The sequence below is a fragment of the Crocuta crocuta genome, unplaced genomic scaffold (assembly GCF_008692635.1).
Source record: "Crocuta crocuta isolate KB4526 unplaced genomic scaffold, BGI_CrCroc_1.0 scaffold196, whole genome shotgun sequence".
In the NCBI taxonomy this organism is placed as follows: domain Eukaryota; kingdom Metazoa; phylum Chordata; class Mammalia; order Carnivora; family Hyaenidae; genus Crocuta; species Crocuta crocuta.
The window spans coordinates 4177840-4200163 of NW_027531026.1; the positions used below are offsets into that span (position 1 = coordinate 4177840).

The 22324-nt window shown below is 38.3% G+C and overlaps 1 protein-coding gene across 3 annotated transcripts in view; it reads left to right on the forward strand.

Moving 5' to 3' along the window:
* The first annotated feature begins 120 nt into the window (after positions 1–120).
* The window catches only part of POLR3G (RNA polymerase III subunit G), a 40750-nt gene continuing 18546 nt past the window's right edge, over positions 121–22324 (forward strand). For 2 of the 3 annotated variants that reach the window (XM_077770981.1, XM_077770984.1), the window contains exons 1-5: positions 121–208; positions 7930–8079; positions 10789–10918; positions 18183–18239; positions 20809–20859. In XM_077770981.1, coding sequence (XP_077627107.1) covers positions 7963–8079; positions 10789–10918; positions 18183–18239; positions 20809–20859 — 355 coding nt within the window. In that variant the 5' untranslated portion in view covers positions 121–208; positions 7930–7962. Of the gene's footprint in view, positions 209–5171; positions 5403–7929; positions 8080–10788; positions 10919–18182; positions 18240–20808; positions 20860–22324 lie in introns of those variants that run through there. The other variant, XM_077770983.1, reaches the window with a different exon arrangement.

A 22324-nucleotide genomic window follows, 5' to 3' on the forward strand; every position in this document is an offset into this window, starting at 1 on the left:
CTCGCCCAGGGGGCGGGGCCTGGCGAGGGAGTGGGCGGGACTGACTGGTCGGGAGCAGAACAAGGCTCCGAGCCCGCGTGGAGGGCGGAGCGCGCTCCTCTAGAGGTGGAACCGGTATCCGCGAGCTCGCGCCTTCTGTGTGCACCCCTTCCTTGCCGGCCGGCACTTCGGCTGCACAGTTTTACCCAAGCCTCGAGACAGTGAGCAGGTAACAGAGGGAGCAATTGAGGGGTAGGGAGGAGATGGAGAGGGTAAAGGGAAGTTAAAGGGGCACATATGGGGAAGGTGGGGGAAGTCGGAGTTGGAGATCCTTTAAAGCGTTTCAGGATTGAGGGGCGTTGGGAGATAGCTTTACCTTCCCTTCTTCTAATCCCTTCAAAATCTTTGAAAACCGCCTTTTCCCGATCTTAACTGGTCTCCACTTCCTGGGACTGTTTGCAGTGAGTTAGAAGAGAATTTATGCTGTAACTGATGGTAGATTTTCAAATATGGGGACTGTGTGATTGGTTCAAGGCACGAGTCATTGCCGCAGACTTGCTGCTGAGGACAGACTATTCAGTATGTTTTCTTAACTCTTGGCACTTTTACCCTGTATCGTGGGGAGAAGGGTTGTTTATAACGTCTTAATGATCTTACAAAAAATGAAATTCTGTATTTCTTCCCCTACACTCCATATTTTTGGTTAGTTTGTCCTCTCTTACAGAGAGCAAAGAAAGTTGGTAGAAAAGGCTCAACTAAGTAGAGGTGGAGGCAGTCGCACCTTGTGAGAACAGAAAACGTGGATAATGTCTGGGTGTGGCCCAGCCAGCCATATAAATCACCCCCACTGTTAACACCAGATCCCTGTATCCACCTAGCACCTCCCAGGTATTGAAACATCAAGTTAGGCTTCAAAAATTCCCTTGAGAACTTGATTAATTTTAGTGATACCCATGAGACAGCATTGTAAAAATTAATTATGAAAACCCTTATTGTGGCAGCTACTAATAAGGCTTCATAGGAGAGATGTACTGTCCTCTCCTACACTCCTAAAGCTTTTGGTGGAGATGTAGCCTTCCTGAATATTTTCTTCATCTAATTAGAATTTTTCCAGTCAGTCTGTTTGGGGCTATCCTTACATGCAAGCCCCAGAGCTAAATGATCTGTGAGAATAGTATTGGGTGAAAAAAAAAAAAAAAAAGAGAGAGAGAGAGAGAAAGAAAGAAAAGTCATGACCTGGGTTCTCAAGAACTTGAGGGAAGATAATATTTATGCACAAATATTTGCAGTATAAAGCAGTATGGTATATATACCACAGAGGAAGTAAGAACTATGTGCTCTAAGGAAAAGGATTGTTGAAGAGTAGCATTTGAGCCGGACTTAAAAAACTACAGTTTGTTAGGATGCTGTCAGCTAGGAAGTACAGAGCTTTCTGTATTTTGGACATTTTTCCTATAGGCAGAGGGAAACCACTATAGAAGAAATGGAGGGATATCCTTACTAGGCCATGAGCTCAGCAATAATTGACCCAGTATTTGTTGGACTTTTGCCAGGCTCTGGTTAGTGATAGAGCATGGAAATGTAAGTCTTCAAGGAGGCCCTCTGAACGCCACAACAGCAGAAACTTTGTTTTGTTCACTACTGTATTCCCAGTATATGGAAGATGGTCTGAGACAGAGGGTGCTTAATAAATACTTGATGAATGGTTAATTGGAGGGCTTACTGGAGAGACAGACAAGAACTGGCAGTCACAACATGATCTTAAAAAGGGTAATAAAAGCAGTGTAGTACTTAGGAAACAGAGAAGGGAGAGATCTGTCTTCATGTTGGGTGGAGAAAATGGTCACAGAGAAGTGTCATTTGCACAGCCGCTTAACTGATGCCCCTTCAATGATTACAGGGGTTGCCCCGGTGGATGCAGGAGGAAGGCACTCCAGGCAGAAGGAACGCCTCATGCAAGAGCTGATGTAGGAGAGTTGAGAGTGGCTAGAGACAGTGTGCAGGGGGTAAGAGACAGAAAGACTCAAAGCTTTATTGGTTAAGGAGAGTGACACACCAAGGTTTATGCTCTAGAAAGATGACTGGGGAGTGGGTTGAAAGGGGGAGGCTGGCAGTGGGAATTTATTTGTTCTGTGTTAGAGACCAGGTTAGAGACAGTATAGGCCTGAACAAAAACAGAGTACAAGGAAGGTGAACCTGTAAGAGAGGATACAGCTAATATTCTTCTATGAGCAGAGCAGTGAAGATGGAGAAGGGGTCAGAGTGACTGTCAGGTTCTGATTGGGACAATTTAGGTGTCATCATCAGGAAAGGTGCTGTGACCTGTCTTTTGGTGCCTCCCCCAGCTTCCATGCCTACTTTTATCCGATTGTACATTCATTCACCTAGCTAATATGTACAAGGGTCAGTGTGAGGCTACGGTCATAACTCATAAAATATTAGCCCTAGGTGGACTTTCAGATGGAATTCCTTAGCCTCTGATGGAATGTTGTCTGTAGTCCAATAGAATGGGCTTTGCATTTCAGCTCTTGGATGCTTGAACAACACCCATCAAACCAGCTCAGAACAGTTCTGAATAAGACTTTTCTGGAGGCATTCCAAAATGGAAGGATGATGCTTCCGATTTTACACTTCCAAATTCAGTCAGTTTTGCCATTGCTAACTCACGTCTTTGTAAATATTAAAGGTATCTGTGGGATTAAAAAGTCTTCAACTAGCCTGGAAATGTGTTTCAGGTAGTGTAATGTGGATGAACGGACAGTGGAAAGGTACCTGAGGCTTTACCTAGTTCTTTCTTTGTTAGGAATTAACTGTGTGTCTTTAGGCAGTCAGCTTTCTCAGGGCTTCACTTTCTTCTTTTACAAAATGTGAAGTTTAATAGGAAGCAGTGGTTCTTTTCAAAAAATGTTTTAATGATTATTTTTGAGAGATAGAGCGTGAGCAGGGGAGGGGCAGAGAGAAAGGGAGTCACAGAATCCAAAGCAGGCTCCAGGCTCTGAGCTATTAGCACAGAATCCAACACATGACTTGAACTGCGAGATCATGACCTTATCTGAAGTCAGTTACTTAACCGACTGAGCCACCCAGATGCCGCAGGAAGCAGTGATTCTTAATTTGGGCTATACGTTGTAAACTCTGGGAATGCTTTAAAAAGTCCTAATGCCTGAATCCTATCTCCAGAGATTCTGATTTTGTTATTCTGGCGTGAAGCCTGAGTTTTGTTCTTAAATTCTGATGATTCCAGGGTACATCCGGGTCTCCAACTTTATAGTTCTGGAAATTTAAAAGAAAACAACAATGTTAATAGTAGGCTGACTGAACTGTACTTCTTTGGGTACATTTTGCTCATGACACCATATGAAAGAAAGAAAGGAAGGAAGAGAAGAAGGAAGGAAAAGAAAGAGAAAGAGAGAGCTTAACATTAATTGTGGAGCTGTTGCTATATAGACAGCACTGTGCTAGACAGTGGGGATATAAAATCTCTACTGTTAAGATGGCCGAAGAAATAAACAAACAAAACATAAGTGAAACTCCTTGCCTTTGGAAAAGGCCCATTTCCCAAAAGGCATATTGTCTCTTTCTTCCAAAATGGAAGAGTGGCAATATGTAACACCTCAATTTTTAAAAATTCATTTATTTTAATGGGAGGATCTTTATGAGGTCAAGGTGGGTGAAGCAACCACTGTGGATTTTGAGGGACTTAAACTGGATCTTCAGGTAAAAGGGGCTACAGTCAAGCACGGAGGAAGAGGGGGTAGATCACAGTGGAGAGAATGGTAAACAAGACATGGTGATACAAGGAGTCAGGAGGACTGGTGCAAGCATCTTAAAAGGGCCCTGAGCACTTGGATAGGGAGTTTGGATTTAATTCTGTAGCCAAGAGGGAAGATGAGAAGACCAGCATGATCAGAACTATGGCTTAGGATGAATAATGTGGAAGAATAAATTAAAACAAATAGGAAGAACAAGTGATACCACAAAACTTGCAGTTACTCAAAAGTGATGTGGAAAGAGGTTAAACTGGATTATGGTAGAAGAAATGGAAAGGAAGGGACATTTTGAAGGAAGAATTAGGGATTGACTCCATTGGAGAAGAGAACAGAGTAAGGAGTCGATTCTGATGCACTCCAAGTCATCAAATGTTGGTGAGCGGGAAAATAACATACTGTGGATAGAAACAGGGACATATTACCTGAAAGGCAAGCCAGTTAGTGTAGGGGAAAGATGATCTCAGTATTTTAAGTTTAAAGTGCTTTCCAAATATTCTTTTGATAGTGGGAACATGGGCTCAAACTCAAAACAAAGGTCAGTGTTGGAGACAATAGTATGGGAGAGGTCATCAAACCCTGAGTGCCAGTGTGTTTTCGAAAGACCAAAAAAAAAAAAAAAAAAAGCAGAAGACCAAAGATTGAACCTTCAGGAAATTTATATTTAGGAGGTTTAAGAAGAGAAGTAGCCAATAACAACAACAATAACAACAAAATCGCAGAGTTTTAATAAAGCCTAGGAAGGAGATAATTTCAAAAGGGAGGAGGCAATAGCGAGTCCTGTGCTTTGGAAGTCCAAGACATGAACGAGCCCAAAATGCCAGTGGATTTTGCCATTGGGAGCCCCTGGGACCTTTGTGTTTCAGCATCTTTGTGAATGTAGTTCCCATGACAAGTGAGGTAAAAAGCCAGACCCTTTACCACAGCTCACACAGGGCTCCACAAGATATGGCCCTGACCCGCCTCTCCTTGCTCCTTGCTCCTCAACAAGGACATGGGCTTCTCCATCCTCGCACACTCCCAGCGTGTGCTTCTTTCTCTACACTTTCTCCTCCTCCTCTCTGCAGCCCTCTCCACCTCATCCCTTCATCTTGTGGCTTCTAGGCTTTCTCCAGCATGCTGCTCAGATTTATCCTCCACAGAAAGACCTTCCTTGTGTGAAAAGCCACTAACATACCCCTTTATTCTTCTCTGTCCCCTTACCATTCTTTTTTTTTTTTTCCAGAGCTGTATTGATGATTTTCTAGGACTGCTATAACATTTCACCACAAATTGGGTGTCTTCAAACAACCGAAATTTATTCTCTCACAGTTCTGGAGGCCCAAAGTCTGAAATCAAGGTGAAGTCAAGGTGTGGACTAGGTTCGTTCTTTGCCGAGGCTCTGAGGGAGAATTTGTTCCATGCCTCACCTAGCTCACAGTGCTTCCTGGCACTGTTTGGCATTCCTGGCTTGCAACTGCTGCATCCCAGTTTCTGCCTCCATCTTCGCATGGTGTTTTCCTTCTGTGTGTGTCTCTCTCTACCCAGATTTCTCTCTTAGAAGGACACCCATCATTGGAAGAGGGCTCACCCTGATTCACTGTGAGCCCATCTTAATTTGATTACATCTGCAGCGAAGACTTTATTTCCAAATAAGGAAGGTCATCACATTCACAGGTACTGGAGGGTTAGGAGGGGAACACAGTTCAACCCACAGCAAGAATACATACTATTATGTTACACACTTATTTACTTACATCTTTGTGTTCTTTCAGCCACTAAAATATGAACCCTTAGAACAGGGACACGGTTTTATTCAGTGCTCTTTGGGTCCTGCAACAGTGCCTGGAATACTCAATATTGGTTGAATGAATGACTCAATGAAATTAGCCTATATGAAGTAGAGGAAGATTGGGATAATAAGGAAATGGGGAAAGCTGCTTATAAAAAGCCCTTCATTCAAGAAGTTTTGAAGGGCGAAAGAAGAACAAGGCAGTGGTTGCACAGAGGATACCCAAGATTGATGCTTAGGCCTCACTTGCGAGCCGTTTTCCCTATGAGACGTTATTGGAGTCCAAGAAGTACCTCTTAGCCCTGCAAGAGAAAAAAAACAAATTTGGCAGCTTCTCTAGGCATGGGAGAACTGACTCATAATGGCCAAACTAAAGAGGGATGGATTTGTAGGCCAGAATTCCATGTAATCATTTAGGGTGTCTCAAGAGCTAGGATTGATTTTTCTGCCAAGAGGAATCCATTCACTAATGATACCAGTTTATACACCCAAAGATGCCTTATAAATATGGAAGTTTAGAGGCTCCAGAGTTTGGTATTTCTAAAGGGATATTCCATCAAACAATGGTAGCTGATACACTCTCTTTTTAGGGTGAGTTTTCCCAACTGTTTCCTAGAGCTTGCCTCCAAAGATTCTGATGTGGGTTTGAATACTTGAAGATTGCTTGAGACTTGGTATATTTAACAAGTTCTCCAGGTAATTCTCATGATTAGGCAAGTTTGGGAAATGTTACCTGAAAATTGCTCTTAATCTTTACTTATGGGCGAATCCCAGATTGGAATTAAGCCCAGTGGTCTTGACCATGCCTACAGGGCTCCCACAAGTCATTTTTTAGAGTGAAAGTCTATCTTTCTTCTCAGCGGTTTTCATACTTACAAAACCTGCTTTCTGCAGGCTCAGCATATGCTTGAGTGACTCAGCAGTTGAAACCCGTCTTTTTAGATATCCTCCCTCTCTTTTAGTGTGGACAGATAGAATGAGCTTGATTATTAGAATAAGTACCTTTCCTCTACAACTTGTGCTTCATTGTAACTAGTGAATGATGAAATTGATTCCTGATAGAATTCCAACTAGTAGATACAGAAAGAATGAAATTACAATCCATAATGGAATAATGAATCTCGGCTATGATTATCAATGGCTACTGATGTCATTAGGTGGAAACTGATGGGGAATTGTATACTATATGAAACAAACTAATAGCACCTGAACCCACTGACCAGAGAACATCATAGAGAGAGAGAGAAAGAGAGATTGGTTTTGTTTGCCTTTTGATGTGATGCAATAGGAAGAACAAAGCGTCTCTTTGAAGTGTCCTTGAAGAAAATTAAACTCAAATTTGATTAAGCCTCTAGTCCACCTATTTAGAAAATACAGGGAAGAGGAATGTGTTATACCACATTTCATGTATTCAGTTCCTCAAATTCAGAAATGGGAGACTGTTACAACTTGCTACTTTCAAATAGTGGCCCGCACCCCAGCAGCATTGATAATCCCAGAGAGCTTGTTAGAAATGCAGGTTCTCGGGCACCTGAATCAGAATCTGCATTTTAACAAGATTCCTAGGTAATTGTCATGTGCCTTAAATTTGGAGAAGGCTTGTATAGGAAATGACCTCAGTTTTTCAAAAAATAATGATAAGGAAAGAAAGGAAGGAAAACAGGTAAGTGGTATGAGAGGTATATTGCTGTTTTCTTGAGTTTGCAGGATTGAATGACACTTCGTATTATCAGTGGGAAAAGAGATTTAGAGGATGTATGTCATAATCATCATGACAGTCAAATGCAGTCTTGTAGTGACAGAGCCTTGGTGTTGGGATCCCTGTTAATATGCTGCCGGCTTGTTCTCACATGATAGTATAATCCTGTTTCAGACAATTCAGAAGAAGTTCAGTAGAGAACTGGAGTATGTGACATCTCTACTGTCGCCAAAGTTGAAAAGAGTACAGGTTTATTTTACCTTTAACTATCTCAGATGTTTTTCTATCATTTAAAAACAAAGGTGTATGTGACTCGTGGTAGTCGTCAGGTTGAATGAAAAAGCAAGGTGGTCTGTCTTCATCAGCCAGACTTTTCCTTGTCCACACTTTTTACATATGTCTGAGATCTTGATGCCAAATCACAGAGGGGGAAGAGAATTGCATCAGCTGGCTGTGTGCAGTGGTCCGGGCAGCATCTCAAAGGAGACAGGGTCGAGCCATTCACCCAGGGCCTGGGTGAGGTAATTGAGCCATCATCATGTCACCTACCGACTTGACTAGGTGTGAGGAGTTCGGAAATCACTTTATCGTATATTTATTTCTTTACAAGTTTTGCTTTCCAGAAGTATTTTTAATTAGCCACACTACTTCAGTGGTGGAGTTTTATATTCTGCTTTAAAACATTGATTTCTTTTTTTATGGATGTCTTTCAGAATTTGCCCACTTTTCTGGTATAAGTAGTTCTGATGGCTGGGAATAAAGGACGCGGACGTGCAGCTTACACCTTTAATATTGAAGCAGTTGGATTTGGCAGAGGTGAAAAGCTACCCGATGTAGTACTGAAACCACCCCCACTATTTCCTGTAAGTACATTAACAGCAGATTTCTCACGGCTGGTTTTTTCATCCTTCAAAGAAAATTAAAATTCTATGTAGGATTGAATATATAATATGATTATAATATCTTAAGTGTAAGAAAGTAAAAGAGAGTGTACTTCACTGCCACTGTTCTTCCCTGAATCTCTTCTAATTTTTACATTGCATTCTAAAAACACAAAAAACTATATATACCTTTCCATGAATATACAACATGAACTAGGAAAGAATTTTTTTCATTTCCTACCTCTTCTATTGCTGTTTTTTATGTATTCCTATATCAAAATAATATTTGGGGTTTTTTAATTTTTTTAATGTTTATTTATTTATTTTGGCAGAGAAAGAGAAAATGCAGGCAAGCAGGGGTGGGGCAGAGAGAGAGAGAGAATCCCAAGCAAGCTCTGCACTGTTAGCACAGAGCGCAATGTGGGGCTCAGTCCCACGAACTGTGAGATCATGACCTCCCAGCTCCTCAAAATAATATTTTTAAAAGGTTAGTTTTACAATGCTCCAATGGTCCTCATTCTATTAGATTTTCACTTAATGATTTTCTACAGAATTTGATTTTGCTCCCTAGTGTACCATATGGTCTTTTACTCCCTACTCAGCTGTTTTTGGTTTTTGCTTATTTCTCTATTTTATTAAAGTCAATTTGAGTTTTGTTGCTATTTCTCAAAATCTAAGTGTTCTTGCTACATTTAGTGTTGCTTTTAAATTTAATGAGTATGCTATAAACCTAATTGGCATAATGTTTAACCTAATGCTTTCACTTTACATTGAGTTTAAAACATGAGCTTACATATCTAGGTGTGTATATGTTGTAAAACAAAAAAATGAAAAACTCATAAATGACCAGATACCCTTCAATTCCCCAATCTCTCCTCTATTTCTTTTTTTTTTCTTTTTTTTTTCTCCTCTATTTCAAAAGGGAAAAGTCTTTTGTCTGAAGATTTGTGTATGTAAAGTACACTGGACAAATGTGTCTAAATGTCTTACACAGGGAGTCTACTTTTTGCTCTTGATATTTTGCCTTTCTGATATTTAGTATAGCCTGAAACAACGATAAATATCTCATGTATAGGTATTATGTCGGTCACTTTATATGTTGATTTCCTTTAAAACAAGCTCTTCTCCATGTGTGAGGTTACTTCTGAACACTGGGAATATTAACATACTGTGCTGTTTTATACTTAGAATAAAATTGAAATTCCTTGCTGCTGGCAAACTGGCTGTGTATGACATGGCCTTGCTGATGTCTCTCTGACTCTTCCTGCCACTCACCTCTCTCCCTCGCCATCATGGCCTCCTTGTTCTCTCAGGTGTTTTCCTCTGCCGGTTTCCCTGGCTGGAGCCATCTATTCCCAAGTCAATGACTTCCTAATTTTATCCGGAACAGTACTCAAACGTGACTTCCTGAGAGGTCCTGTGTGCTTACGCTGTCTAGACCAACTACCTCCAACCTCCATATATTCTGTCAGTCACACTGTACTCTACCCAGCCTTATTTTTTTTTCATGCTGCTTATCACTACCTCAAATTATATACTTCCTCATTGTTTACTGATTTCTTGCATTTTTCTCCCCTAGTATATAAGTTCCATAGGGCAGGAAGTTTGACCAGTTCATCATGGTACCTTTTGTTGTCTAACCATGTCTAGCTTATAGTAAGCACCCAATAAGCTTATAGTAAGCACCCCATATATAGCTATAAAATGAATAAATAAATTCATAGCGAAATTTTGAAAATGTACCCTGTACTTAGCTCTGATACCAGATATGTCTTTTTCTTTTAGAAATGTCTTTTACTACATACCCTGAGACCCCACTTTTTAATAAATATATGCATTTCATGAATATATATACGTATTGTGCATGTGTGTAATTTTAAAAAATTGAAGATGTAGATTCAGACTCCTGCTTTGTCATTTACATGTTCTATGAACTTATAAATTGTTCACTTCTCAATTTATTTTCTGTAAAAGGAAAGTACTGATGATACTTTAAATGGGATCATGGATGTTGAGTGGTGAGAACATCTTGGTCACAATAACCACTACTTTTATTCTTTTCTCTCTTTTTTTTTTTATGCTATTGCTCCACCAATACCACCACTACTAATTGAGGTTACTAGGGGACTAAAATAGTTACTCTCATTTGGGTGCCTTGAGTTCTAAAACATGTAATCACAGTAAACAGACTGTATAACAATACTTGCTGGTGTGGTCAGTAGGGAAATTAAGAATCTTTCCTACCCTTTAAAGAAGAGCAAAGAGGGGCGCCTGGGTGGCTTAGTTGGTTAAGCATCCGACTTTCGCTTAGGTCATGATCTCGCGGTTCGTGGGTTCGAGCCCCGCGTCGGGCGCTGTGCTGACTGCCAGCTCAGAGCCTGGAGCCTGTTTCAGAGTCTGTGACTCCCTCTCTCTCTGACCCTCCCCTGCTCACGCTGTCTCTCTCTCTCTCCTAGAAATAAATAAAACATTAAAGAAAAAAAAATAAAATAAAAGAAGAGCAAAGAAGGAAATGGGCCAACAGGTTAAATAGATTACAGAAGCTCAACATCTTTTCAGTTGATTGTAAAACTTAGTACCTGTAAAATGTAATTTTTCAACAAAAATGAAATTTTCCAGATTATAGGCAAAAAGGACACTAAGAAATTTATTTTATTTAAAAAAAAAACCCACACATTGTCTTTTAAACAGGATACAGATTATAAGCCGGTGCCACTGAAAGCAGGCGAAGGCGAAGAATACATGCTGGCCTTGAAACAGGAGTTGAGAGAAACTATGAAAAGAATGCCTTATTATTTAGAAACTCCTGAAGAAAAACAAGGTGGGTTTGGACTCTTTGATTCCGTGGTTGAATGTTTACAGATGAGACAATGTTTCTGAAATTTTTTTTCCTAAGTTTTATTTTATTTATAGAGAGAGAGTATTGGAGGGGCAGAGAGAGAGAGAGAGAGAGAGAGAGAGAATCCCAAGCAGGCTTTGCACTATCAGTCCAGAGTCCGATGTGGGGCTCGAGCTCACAAACCGTGAGATCATGACCCACACTGAAGTTGGATGCTTCAGTGATTGAGCCATCCAGGTGCCCCAAGACAATGTTTCTGTAGAAGACATAGGGTCATTTAGTGCTGACTGATTTAAGTAAATCAGAAATTATTAACTATCGGGGCGCCTGGGTGGCTTAGTCGGTTGAGCGTCCGACTTTCGCTTGGGTCATGATCTCGCGGTTCGTGGGTTCGAGCCCCGCGTCGGGCTCTGTGCTGACTGCCAGCTCAGAGCCTGGAGCCTGTTTCAGTCTGTGACTCCCTCTCTCTCTGACCCTCCCCTGCTCACACTGTCTCTCTCTCTCTCTCTCCTAGAAATAAATAAAAAAAAAAAAAGAAATTATTAACTATCTTAAAAGAGTGTACTTATATTGATTTAATGGAAAAAGTACTTTAAACTTTTTGACATTTTATTTTTAAAATTACCTTTTAATGGAAATTTTATGTGTTTGGTGAAAATTACAAACAACAGAAAATTAAAAAGCAAAAATCACCTCTAATGTTTATGGCTAGAGATCTATTAATATTTTATTATACATTCTAGAGTTTTTCTTTTGTAGGTGTATGCCTTTTATGAAATTGGATTCCTATTCTTTGTGTCTTCCTTTTCAACCCGATAGCATGCTATTAGCATTTTCATATATCCTCCGTATTCTTGGAAAATAAGATATTTAATCACTATGTGATATTCCATGATATGTATATAACATTATTAACTGTAAGTATTTCTCTGCTGATAGATTAAAAGTGGTTTCTAGTTTTTGCTTATATATGTATATAATGAAATGATTACTATCCTCATACATAAATCTTTTGTATTTAATATTAAATTTTCAATATATTTGAAATTAAATATGATTATTTAGTATTTTGGTTAAAACTTTTAGAAGCCTTAAATATATTTTTGGCTTATGATTTGTACATCAGATATAATAGAAAACATAAAGTGTGTACTCCTCGGTTATGCCAAGGACAGAGAGGAGAAATTACCATTGGAGAAGGCTTGAAAGTCTCAGAGAGGGAGAGGGAAGTGGTTTCAGAGGAAGAGAAGCCATTCCTGAGTAGTTATTTAGCACAGTAGATCTGTATTGATTTTCAGTTTCTGCCCTTGAATGTTGAAATTAGAGAGATCAATATCATCCTTGAGTTCCCAAAACAACATCATTAAAGTATGAGAAATTCATATAGTATCATCTCATTCCATTAGTATTAAAAATGCATTCCATTTTCTCTCTCTAAAAGACTTAGAGCTGGCTAAGAATCAAAAAGAAAGTCTTATATAGTAGTATCACATGTGCTTGTAATTATAAAAAGCATTTTAGACAAGTTCATTTAATTTTTCAAGCATAGCTGCTTGAAGTTTATATAATGGTTTAAAAAGACATTTTTATCCTAAAAGTACTGATTTTTTTTTTTACTTTCATAATTATGTTACATGCTTTTATCTATTTGAGTTCAAAAATGAACTTAAAGCTTTCATTTTAAAGATCTTTAAAAAGATTAAATGAGGGGCGCCTGGGTGGCTTAGTCGGTTAGGCGGCCGACTTTCGCTTAGGTCATGATCTCGCGGTTCGTGGGTTCGAGCCCCGCGTCGGGCTCTGTGCTGACTGCCAGCTCAGAGCCTGGAGTCTGTTTCAGTCTGTGACTTCCTCTCTCTCTGACCCTCCCCTGCTCACACTCTCTCTCTCTCTCCTAGAAATAATTAAAAGTATTTAAAAAAAAAAAAGATTAAATGAGCTAATAAACTTTCTTATTAGAAAAAATCGTAATAGTGTAGAGTATCTTTACTCTTTTTAAAATTAGTGTTTTCTCTAGAGTATGGAACAGACTTAGCTAAATGTGGCCATTATTAAAGCATAGGTCTAAAACATGCATGGGAGTCTTTTAAATAGGGACATTAAGAGCATATTTTCATTGCTGGTTTCTGGGAGTGGTTGGCTTGTACCTGGATTAAGAGGCTCTGCATCTTTGATGACTGCAGAAGGTATTTAAGAATACAAGGAATCTTTGTTTCTGTTTCTTTCTGGAAAAAAACACTTGTATAGAATTTTCCAAATTGATACAAGTACATTCTCCTTCAAAGTCTTCATGTTTACCTTTCTTTTCTGATGCAATGTGTTTTTAAAAACTATGGTTGAAAATGTTTTTAAGATATATACATACATATATGTGAATATAGACTAATATAATACATACACACATATATGCATATACACACATGTAATGTTTATGTACTCTGCACACCATAAATGAGAAAGAATTGACCAGTCTGATCAGCCATATATACCTGTCAGAGGAGGTATATTCTGGACAGTGTTCTATCACTGTACCTTTACCAGCCTTCTTCCATCATTGACCACCTATATGTTTTAAGAAAGAGAGACTTAGGATTTAATATAAAGAACTAAATGAGGGTAGGAGATCTCAAGTTTTCCTGATCATCAGCCTTGTGGCTAATGGCACAGGGCATTGAGATCACAAAGAACTGAGGACATAGAATAAAGATATTTCTTGTTGTGAAGTCCTCACAGTTTGTTTATTATGCTTTCAGGCAGAATATAGAAATGATTGGTATTTTCTTAACAATGAAAATTATTATTTTTGTAATAAAAGACAAACATCAGTGAATATTATTATTTTAATGAATTGTGGCTGCAAGGGTGTATAGAGAGCATCTGATCCAATGGCTCCCAGCTCGGGTTCTTGCATAACTGGGGTCCTCTGAGATAGAAACAGGAGTGACAGTGGTGATTCTTCTGTAAGTCATTTTTAGAACTTCAAAATTTTAATGGAAATCATACATTTACCTGCAATATGGCCATAAGATCTGCTGTTGAATAAATGGAGTTTGGTTATTATTAACTGCCAATGTGCCATCATGGTCCATGAGACCCTATTTTGATTGCTGATTTTATTTAAAGTAAAACTTATTTACTTTGAGAGAGAGAAAGAGCATGAACAGGGCAGAGGCAGAGAGAGAATCCCAAGCAGGCTCTACACTGCTAGTGCAGAGCCTGATGTGGGGCTTGAACCCATGAACTGCAAGATCATGACCTGAACCAAAATCCAGAGTCAGGTGCTTGACCAACTAGGCCACTCAGGCATTGCTTGAGTTTATTTTTGAGCAGTGGTATTCATAACTTTAATTTTTTTCAGTTTGATTATTTTGAGAGAGAGTGAGCAAGAGAGCATGAGTGGGGGAGGGGCAGAGAGAGAGAGAGCGAGAATACCAAGCAGGCTCCATGGAGCCCAGTGCAGCGCTCAAAACCACAAACTATGAGATCATGACCTGAGCCGAAATCAAGAGTTGGTCACTTAACCAACTGATCCACCCAGACACCCCCTGACTTTTATTCTTTAATAGAGATCTTCTAAAAAACAAAGAGGATTTGTGTTTTTTTTTTTTTAACTCATTTTATCTGAGCATTACCATATCAGCTTATTAGACCCTTTTATAAACTTAAATACATTTTGGAATCTTTGTGATTTCACTTTTCCTTCATCTTTAAACACTTTGCTGGTTCATCAGCACTGATACTATTTCATCATAACTCATCAGTTCTCCCCCACTACGCTGGAAAAAAGAGACTAAAACATCAAAAAAAAATGGGAGAATGATGAAGTTGCACAGAAGGATGGTGCAGCAGTGAAATAAGTCAGCATGTTCCCATTATCCTTCTGTGTTTCTACTGTGTTGTCCAAAGTATTATAGTAATGTTTATGAAGATATAAAAAGAAGTCTAGAGAGACTCTTGTCTTTGTGGTTGTTTTGTTTTTGTTTTAGTTTTCACAGAATGCAATTGAGAATTGTTCATTTCTGAAGAAAATTGACAGGGGTCAGTGGGTAAACAATAGATCTCTAAGAATAAAAAAGGAAATATGGTATTCTCCTTGAAAAGCACCTTGTTACATACTATTTTGTGACAAAAACCTGGAACATCCTGTCTGTTAAAATGATGTGACAATATTTTTATTTTTTTGTATTTATGTACCATAAGTTATTTGGTATAGTTTGTGACTTGACACATGCTGAAGGCAAAGATAAAGTGATTGAGAGGAAATAGGTTGTGAAGGAATGAAACATTTTGTTGATCATGTTAATTGGTAATTATAAATTTAATAATGAAAATGTGTTACAGTTATAGACCAAAGAAGATGGCTGGCCATCCTCACTTCAACACAAATGTGAGCCATCAAAGCTTTTTAAAGTACTATATTTTGATGATGAAAGCATAAGAGTTGGAAGTAATGATAAGCTGGAATCTATTAGGAATGTATTTCTAATCTAGAATCATTTGGATGGTGCAGATGTGAGAAAAACCAGAAGTAAGAAGTTAGAGCTTATTAATAAAATGTGTTTAAAATCTGGAATCAGGATATATGAAATGCACATGTTCAGAGGTTGTACATGAAATATATACCTGCATTCCTAGAATGCACAGTTGATACACAGTTAACTGCATTCAAAACACTTGCTGAGACACCTGAGTGACTCAGTCAGTTGAGCTTCTGACTCTTGATTTTAGCTGAGGTCATGACCCCAGGGTCATAGGATTGAGCCCTGCATCAGGATCTATGCTGAGTATGCAGTCTGCTTAAGATTCTCTCTTGGGGCACATAGGTGGCTCAGTTGGTTAAGCAGCCAATCCTTGATTTCAGCTCAGGTCATGATCTCACCGTTCACGAGATTGACCCCCACATCAGGCTCTGTGCCGACAGTGCGGTTCCTGCTTGGGATTTTCTCTCTCCCTCTCTCTCTGCCACTCCCCTGCTCGCTCACTCTCTCTCTCAAAATAAATAAGCTTAAAAAGAAAAAAGATTCTCTTTCTCTGCCCTTCTTCCCTGCTCACACAGTCTTTATGAAAAAAAAATTCCTTCAAAACAAGGGAAATAATGGAACATAAATTTGAGTTTACTATATTTAAGTTCTTTTTAAAATTTCTAATAACTTTCTTTCTTTTTAAATAACAGTTTTATTGAGGTAAAATTCACATATATAAAAGTATACTTTTTAAAGTATGCAACTCACTGGCTTTTAGTGTAGTTACAGAATTGTACAATCAACACTACTGTCTAATTTTTAGAATATTTTTGTCATTCGGAAAAGACACCCTATACCCATTGGTATAAGCTCCTATTCTCCCCTGTCTCTAGCTTACGGCAACAACTAATCTGCTTTGTAGTGTTTTGTCTGTTCTGGACATTTCATATAAATGGAATCATAAAGACCCTTGGTTGGCTCGGTTGGTGGAGCATGTAACTCTTGATCTTGGGGCTATAAATTTAAGCTGCACATTGGGTGTAGAGATTACTTAACGATAACATCTTTAAAAGAAATGGAATAAAAAAAGAAATGGAATCATAAAATCATAAAGGCAGACTTTTGTGCTGCCTTCTTTAACTTAGCGTAATGTTTCCCTGGTTCACCATGGTACAGCAATCTTCATTCCTTTTTCTGGCTGAGTAACACTCCGTTGGTTGTATACACCACATTTTGTTTACACTGTCACCAGTTGATAGCCATGTGGGTTAGTTCCACTTTAGAGGTATCATGAGTAATTCTGCTTTGAGCATTCATATACATGTTTCTGAGTGGACATGTGTTATTTGTGTTGGGTGCATATCTAGGACCATATAATTCTGAATTTAACATTTTGAGGAATTGCCAAACTGTTTTCCAAAGTTCTTGCACCATTTTACATCACCAACAGTATATGAGGATTCTAGTTTCTCCACATTTTTGCCAGCACTTGTCCCTGCCTTTTTGGTTGTAGCCATTCTAGTGGGTATAAAGTGCTATCTGATTGCGGTTTTGATTTGAATTTCCAAAATGACCCATGATCTTAAACATCTTACCATGTGCTTTTTTTCCATGCATATCTTCTTTGGAGAAATGTCAGTTCAAATCCTTTGCTTCTTTCTAACTTTTTCAGTAGTTGGTTTTCAATTATCACTTATTCTTCTAGAAGTTTACTACTAAAAGTTAACTTTTTCTAAAGGATGCAGTCTGTTATGGAGAAAATTTTTAAATGGGAATGCTAGGAACTTGTGCTGACTTCTCTTTACAGATGAAAAGCTTGAGAGCAAGCTTGAAGTCAGAACAATTAAATACCTAGAAAAGCTTGGTCTCTTGGTCTCTCTGATCTACTATTTATGGTCTTGCTATTATTTGGAATCATCTTCTTAACATGGAAGAAAAGTCAGTACATATTTGGGCCTTGCTTTTTGTGTTTTCACCTTTTGTATTAACCTCCCTCTTTCATGGCTGCAGTCCTAAAATCACATTTTATGATGAACCATGTTTCAGGCTATGGCATGATGGTGTCACTTGCCAACTTATGCTGCTAGGAAAGGGTTTGGGCCCTCATTGAGGGAGTTTCTTGCAGCATAGTGGGCAAAGCAGAAACAAGAGCCACAGCTGTGGATCTCCCTTTTTGAGCCCAGGAGGTCCCTGGAAAGTTGTCAGCAGTTGACATGGAAGGCTTGTGGCTTGCTCACGTCCAACCTTACCTACTCCTATACTTTTCCCCATTCTCCTCCCCAATGGGTTGTGAAAAGTCGCTCACTGAAAAGCCTAACTGTATATGAATGTATGTATCAAGCACTAGAGGTGAGCAAATAGCCCTCCATCATCCCAGTTACACAAAATTTAAAGACTGGGAGCTGGAGGCCAGTGTCACAAGAAGAAAAGAGAAGACACCAAGTGACTTTCTTCCCTCGCGTGTAAGAGGCTTTCTGACCTGGCTTTGGGCTTTTGTGAATGTTTTCAGAACTGAGTCGGGTTGTCTGATTCTAAAAAACATGGTTAGGGTTTAGCTCTCTGCTCGCCCCCAGCCATTCATCCCCAGCTGCTGCTTGCCTCTTCCTTAAACATGTGATACTTCTTCAGCTTTTCAGCAGCTGTTCAGGAACACATTTGGTACAAATATAGGAAACTGTGTGTGAAATAAAAGATGTTACCTGGTGTTTTCAGTTATTTGAAAGGAATGGCTTAAATTTAGGCTTATTCTGGAATTTTCTAATGAACACTTTTTTCTTTTTTCCTAGATATTGAAAGATACAGTAAAAGATACATGAAGGTATACAAAGAGGAGTGGATACCAGGTAATTCTAAATCTGAAAATGTTTAAATAACTTTTAAAGTTTATCTCCCTACCCTGTATTTTGTAGGGCAAATTTTCTAGTTTTACCATAGGTATGTTCACTGTACAAAAATAGTCTGGCTCTTTTTCTATAATTAATTACGAATGTATATCTTTTGAAAAATAGGATGAAAAGATTTTTATACTGTAACAAGGAAGAATTGAAATGTTTTTGAAGTTCTTAAAATACTTTTTTATAAAATAGGACTTGCGAGATGCATTTGGGCTTTCCATTACATTTTCCACAATCACCATTTTAATCCCCAGTACCAATTATACTTCTGTGTTTGTGAGTGATTTTATAGCTTTTGAGGAGAAAACAAGTCCAGGTAAAGGGTATTTTAAGCTATTTCTTTCAAGCAGACATTGACTATTTTTACTTCCTAAAGAAGCCTTTTCAACAGAACCCTATCTAAGAGAGTTTTTTTCAACATTCACAAATTTTCCTTGGATACAGGCAAAGTGGAAGAGGCTGGAGAGATTTCATCCAGCTCATTCATTTTACAGACAAAAAAGTAATTGCCATAAAAATGAAGTGACTTTTCGGGGTGACTTTGACAGCACTACTAGAACTGGGGTCTCCTCATTTTAACTCACTTCCCTTTGACATCTCTGTCCTTGATGTTGTTGTAACGGCTTTTAGGTAGCAGGATAAATGGCGTTTACAGAATTATTGCTTGCACGAGTTATAGTGGTCTTTTCAGTGTGCATCATTGTAAGGTTGGATTCCCCTTGCACACTCTCCTGTCTCCTACCTCAGATCTCTCATATCTTTCACGTTATATTCATCTCTTAAATGAGTCTCTTTACCTACTTTTTCATGATCATCTATGAGTCATTTATAAAATAAGAAATATATTCAAAGCAAAATTTATTAATTCAGGTAAAATGGCTTGAGATATAAATTTCTCCAAAATACCCCGAGGTTGTTTGTTTGTTTGTTTTAGCAGGCAGTATTTTTTATGTTGCTTCATTTTTCTGATTAACTCTGTGTTTGAAAATTAAAAGACAGTGGGGCACCCACCTATGTGGCTCTGTCGGTTAAGCACCTGACTTCAGCTCAGGTCATGATCTTGCGGTTCATGAGTTCGAGCCCTGCATCAGGCTCTCCACTGTCAATGCAGAGCTCCAACTTTGTATCCTCTTTCTCTATCTCTCTCTGCCCCTCCCCTGCTTGCGCTCACAAGTACCCGTGCTCTCTCTCGCTCTCTCTCTCAAAAGTAAATAAACATTAAAAAATTAAAAGGGGCACCTGGGTAGCTCAGTCGGTTAAGCGTCTGACTTCAGCTCAGGTCATGATATAAGAGTTCATGGGTTTGAGCTCCGCTTCAGGCTCTGTGCCTGGATCCTGCTTCAGATTCTGTCTCCTTCTCTCTGTGCCCCTCCCCCGTTCATGCGTTGTCTCTCAGTCTCTCAATAATAAATAATGTAAAAAAATTTTTTTAATTAAAAGAAAGTGAGAAATTAGAGAAAATATTTACCTAATGCAGGCAAATTATTTATTAGAGTGAATTTACTTTTCCATGACTATTTATATTTTTAATTATAAAGTTTAGGGTTAATTATTAGAATTGTTTAATTTTGCATGTGTTGGGATTGTGGTCACATATTTTAACTTTTCAAAGAATTCCTTATTACATAAGAAGTACATATCAACTATAGAAAACTTATAAAATACAGCATGGTCAAATAAGAAATAAATAAGAAATAAGAAAAGCAATCGTAATCCTAACACCCACAAAGAATTATTGTAATATTTTGTTCCCAACCTAGAGCTTTCTCTGCACAAAAATTAAATATATAAAAATGCTTATATATGTTAGGTTTATTTTTTAATGGGATTCTATACATAATGTTTTATTTATTTTAAGTGTTTATTTATTAATTTTGACACAGAGGGTGAGAGAGGGATGGAAAGAATCCCAGACAGTCTCCATGCTGTAAGCTAGAGTCTGATGTGGGGCTCAGTCTCATGAACCCGGAGATCATGACCTGAGCCAAAATCAAGAGTCAGAGGCCTAATCGACCAAGCCACACAGGCACCCTGTACATAATATTTGAGAAACTTTTTCTTACTCAACAGTATGTCATGAGTAACTGTTCATATTCATAAATATTTTTCTACATTATTTTTCTTGTTATGAAAATTTCTGTATTTAAAATTGATAAATACTCTATAATTATTGAAAGAATATTGTAGAAATTTTATAGCACTATTTCAAAAATTGTTTTAATTTTTTTTTTTTTAATACTTTCTACACTCCTAGTGGAGCTTGAGCTCATGACCCTGAAATCAAGAATCACATGCTCTTCCAAAAGAGCAGCGGGCATCCCTGAAGTTTTTTTAATGAACTTTTTTTTTCTTCATAGGAGAAAATACACCACTTAGGCTAAATCTGTACAGTCAGATATTAAGAAATTTTATTTTCATTGATTAAGCAACTGTCATGTCCCTTTAAATAATCATGTCCAGTGCCACTAACTCCTAGAGGAAACGGCAACTTTTGTATTTTTTTATTTTGTACCTGCAGATTGGAGAAGACTCCCAAGAGAAATGATGCCAAGGAAAAAGTGCAAAAAAGGTACATTGACTAATGTAATCATCCAGGTAAAAAAAGGTTATTGCTCAAATTCTAATTATAGAATGAATTCTCAACCTAAAGTGACACTCAGTGTTCTGAATGCTTTTTCTTAAAAAATGACATTTTGTTGTTGGTTTTTTGTTTTGTTTTGATATTGTGTTTAATTTTTTCCTTTCTTTAATTATGGGATTTTGATGTAGGGAAGACTTTTCAAGTATCGTAGATACTTTATTTTTGAAAATTTGAAATTTTGCATATTTGAAACGTTTTTAATGGTTATACCATCTATATCTTAAGTTTTTAACTCAAACATTTGGAACTGGTAAAATTTGGTAACTGGTAGATTAGAACTTTATGTGGTACACAAAATACCAAAGTAAAAGCTTCCACTATGGTGTTCTTTCATAATTCCACTGAGTAAATAGCTTTTGAGAATCTACTATTGCCAGACACTGTGCTAAAAGGAAGGAAATAGTGAGCAAAGTGGGAATAATCCTTGCCCTAAAGGGGCTTACAGTCAAATGGAGTAAAAACGTTAAGCAAAAGTACACTGTCCTCATTGGGAGGTCAGGGAAGTTTCTTCAAGGAAATGGAAGTAGAGCCCAGACTGCAGGATGAGTAAATTTACTAAAATGGGATTAGGGGAAGAGCATCAGAGAAGGACAGGTTTGTGGGAGAAAATCATGAGTTACCATTTAGAGGTGGTCTTTAAGATTCCTTTGAAGTATACAAATAGAAATGTTGAGCATGTTATTGGATATGGGGGGATGGACTTCAAAATGGAGATGATACGGATCCACATAGGTACTATAATTGAAACTGTGAGGAAGGGTGAGATTATCTAGGCTGAAATTACAGAATTAGAAGAAATGAGGGCCTAAGCCTAAGCTTGGAGGAATGCCAAAATTTAAAGGGCTGGTAGAGGAGATTGAATCAGCAAAGAAAGAGATGGAAAGAGTCAGGGTGGGAAGGGAGAGAGGAGAACTGGAAGAGCGTAGAGCCACAGAAGCAAGAGTATGCAAGAAGTACAGACCATTTCAAAAGGTGGTCAGCAGTGTTGAAGGGGGTTAAACAAAGTTGCCATGAGGTCAAGTGAAATAAGATTGGAAAATGTAAACTAATTTTTGACTTATTGATCATTTTTGCCCCCAGGGAGAGCTTTTTAAAAGATTTATAAGAATGGAATTCAGACTGGAATGGATTAAACAGTAACTGGGAATTTAGAAAAAAGGGACAGCTAGCACAGATGAGTATTTGGGGAATTTGGATATAAAGAGAGTAGGTGCCTGGGTGGCTCAGTCAGTTAAATGCCCAGCTCTTAATTTCTACTCAGGTAATGATCTCATGGTTCTTGGGTTCAAGCCCTGCATCTCTACGCTGATAGCACAGAGCCTGCTTGGGATTTTTTGTCTCTGTCTCTCTCAAAATAAATAAACATTAAAAAAAAAAAAAAAAAAAGAGGACT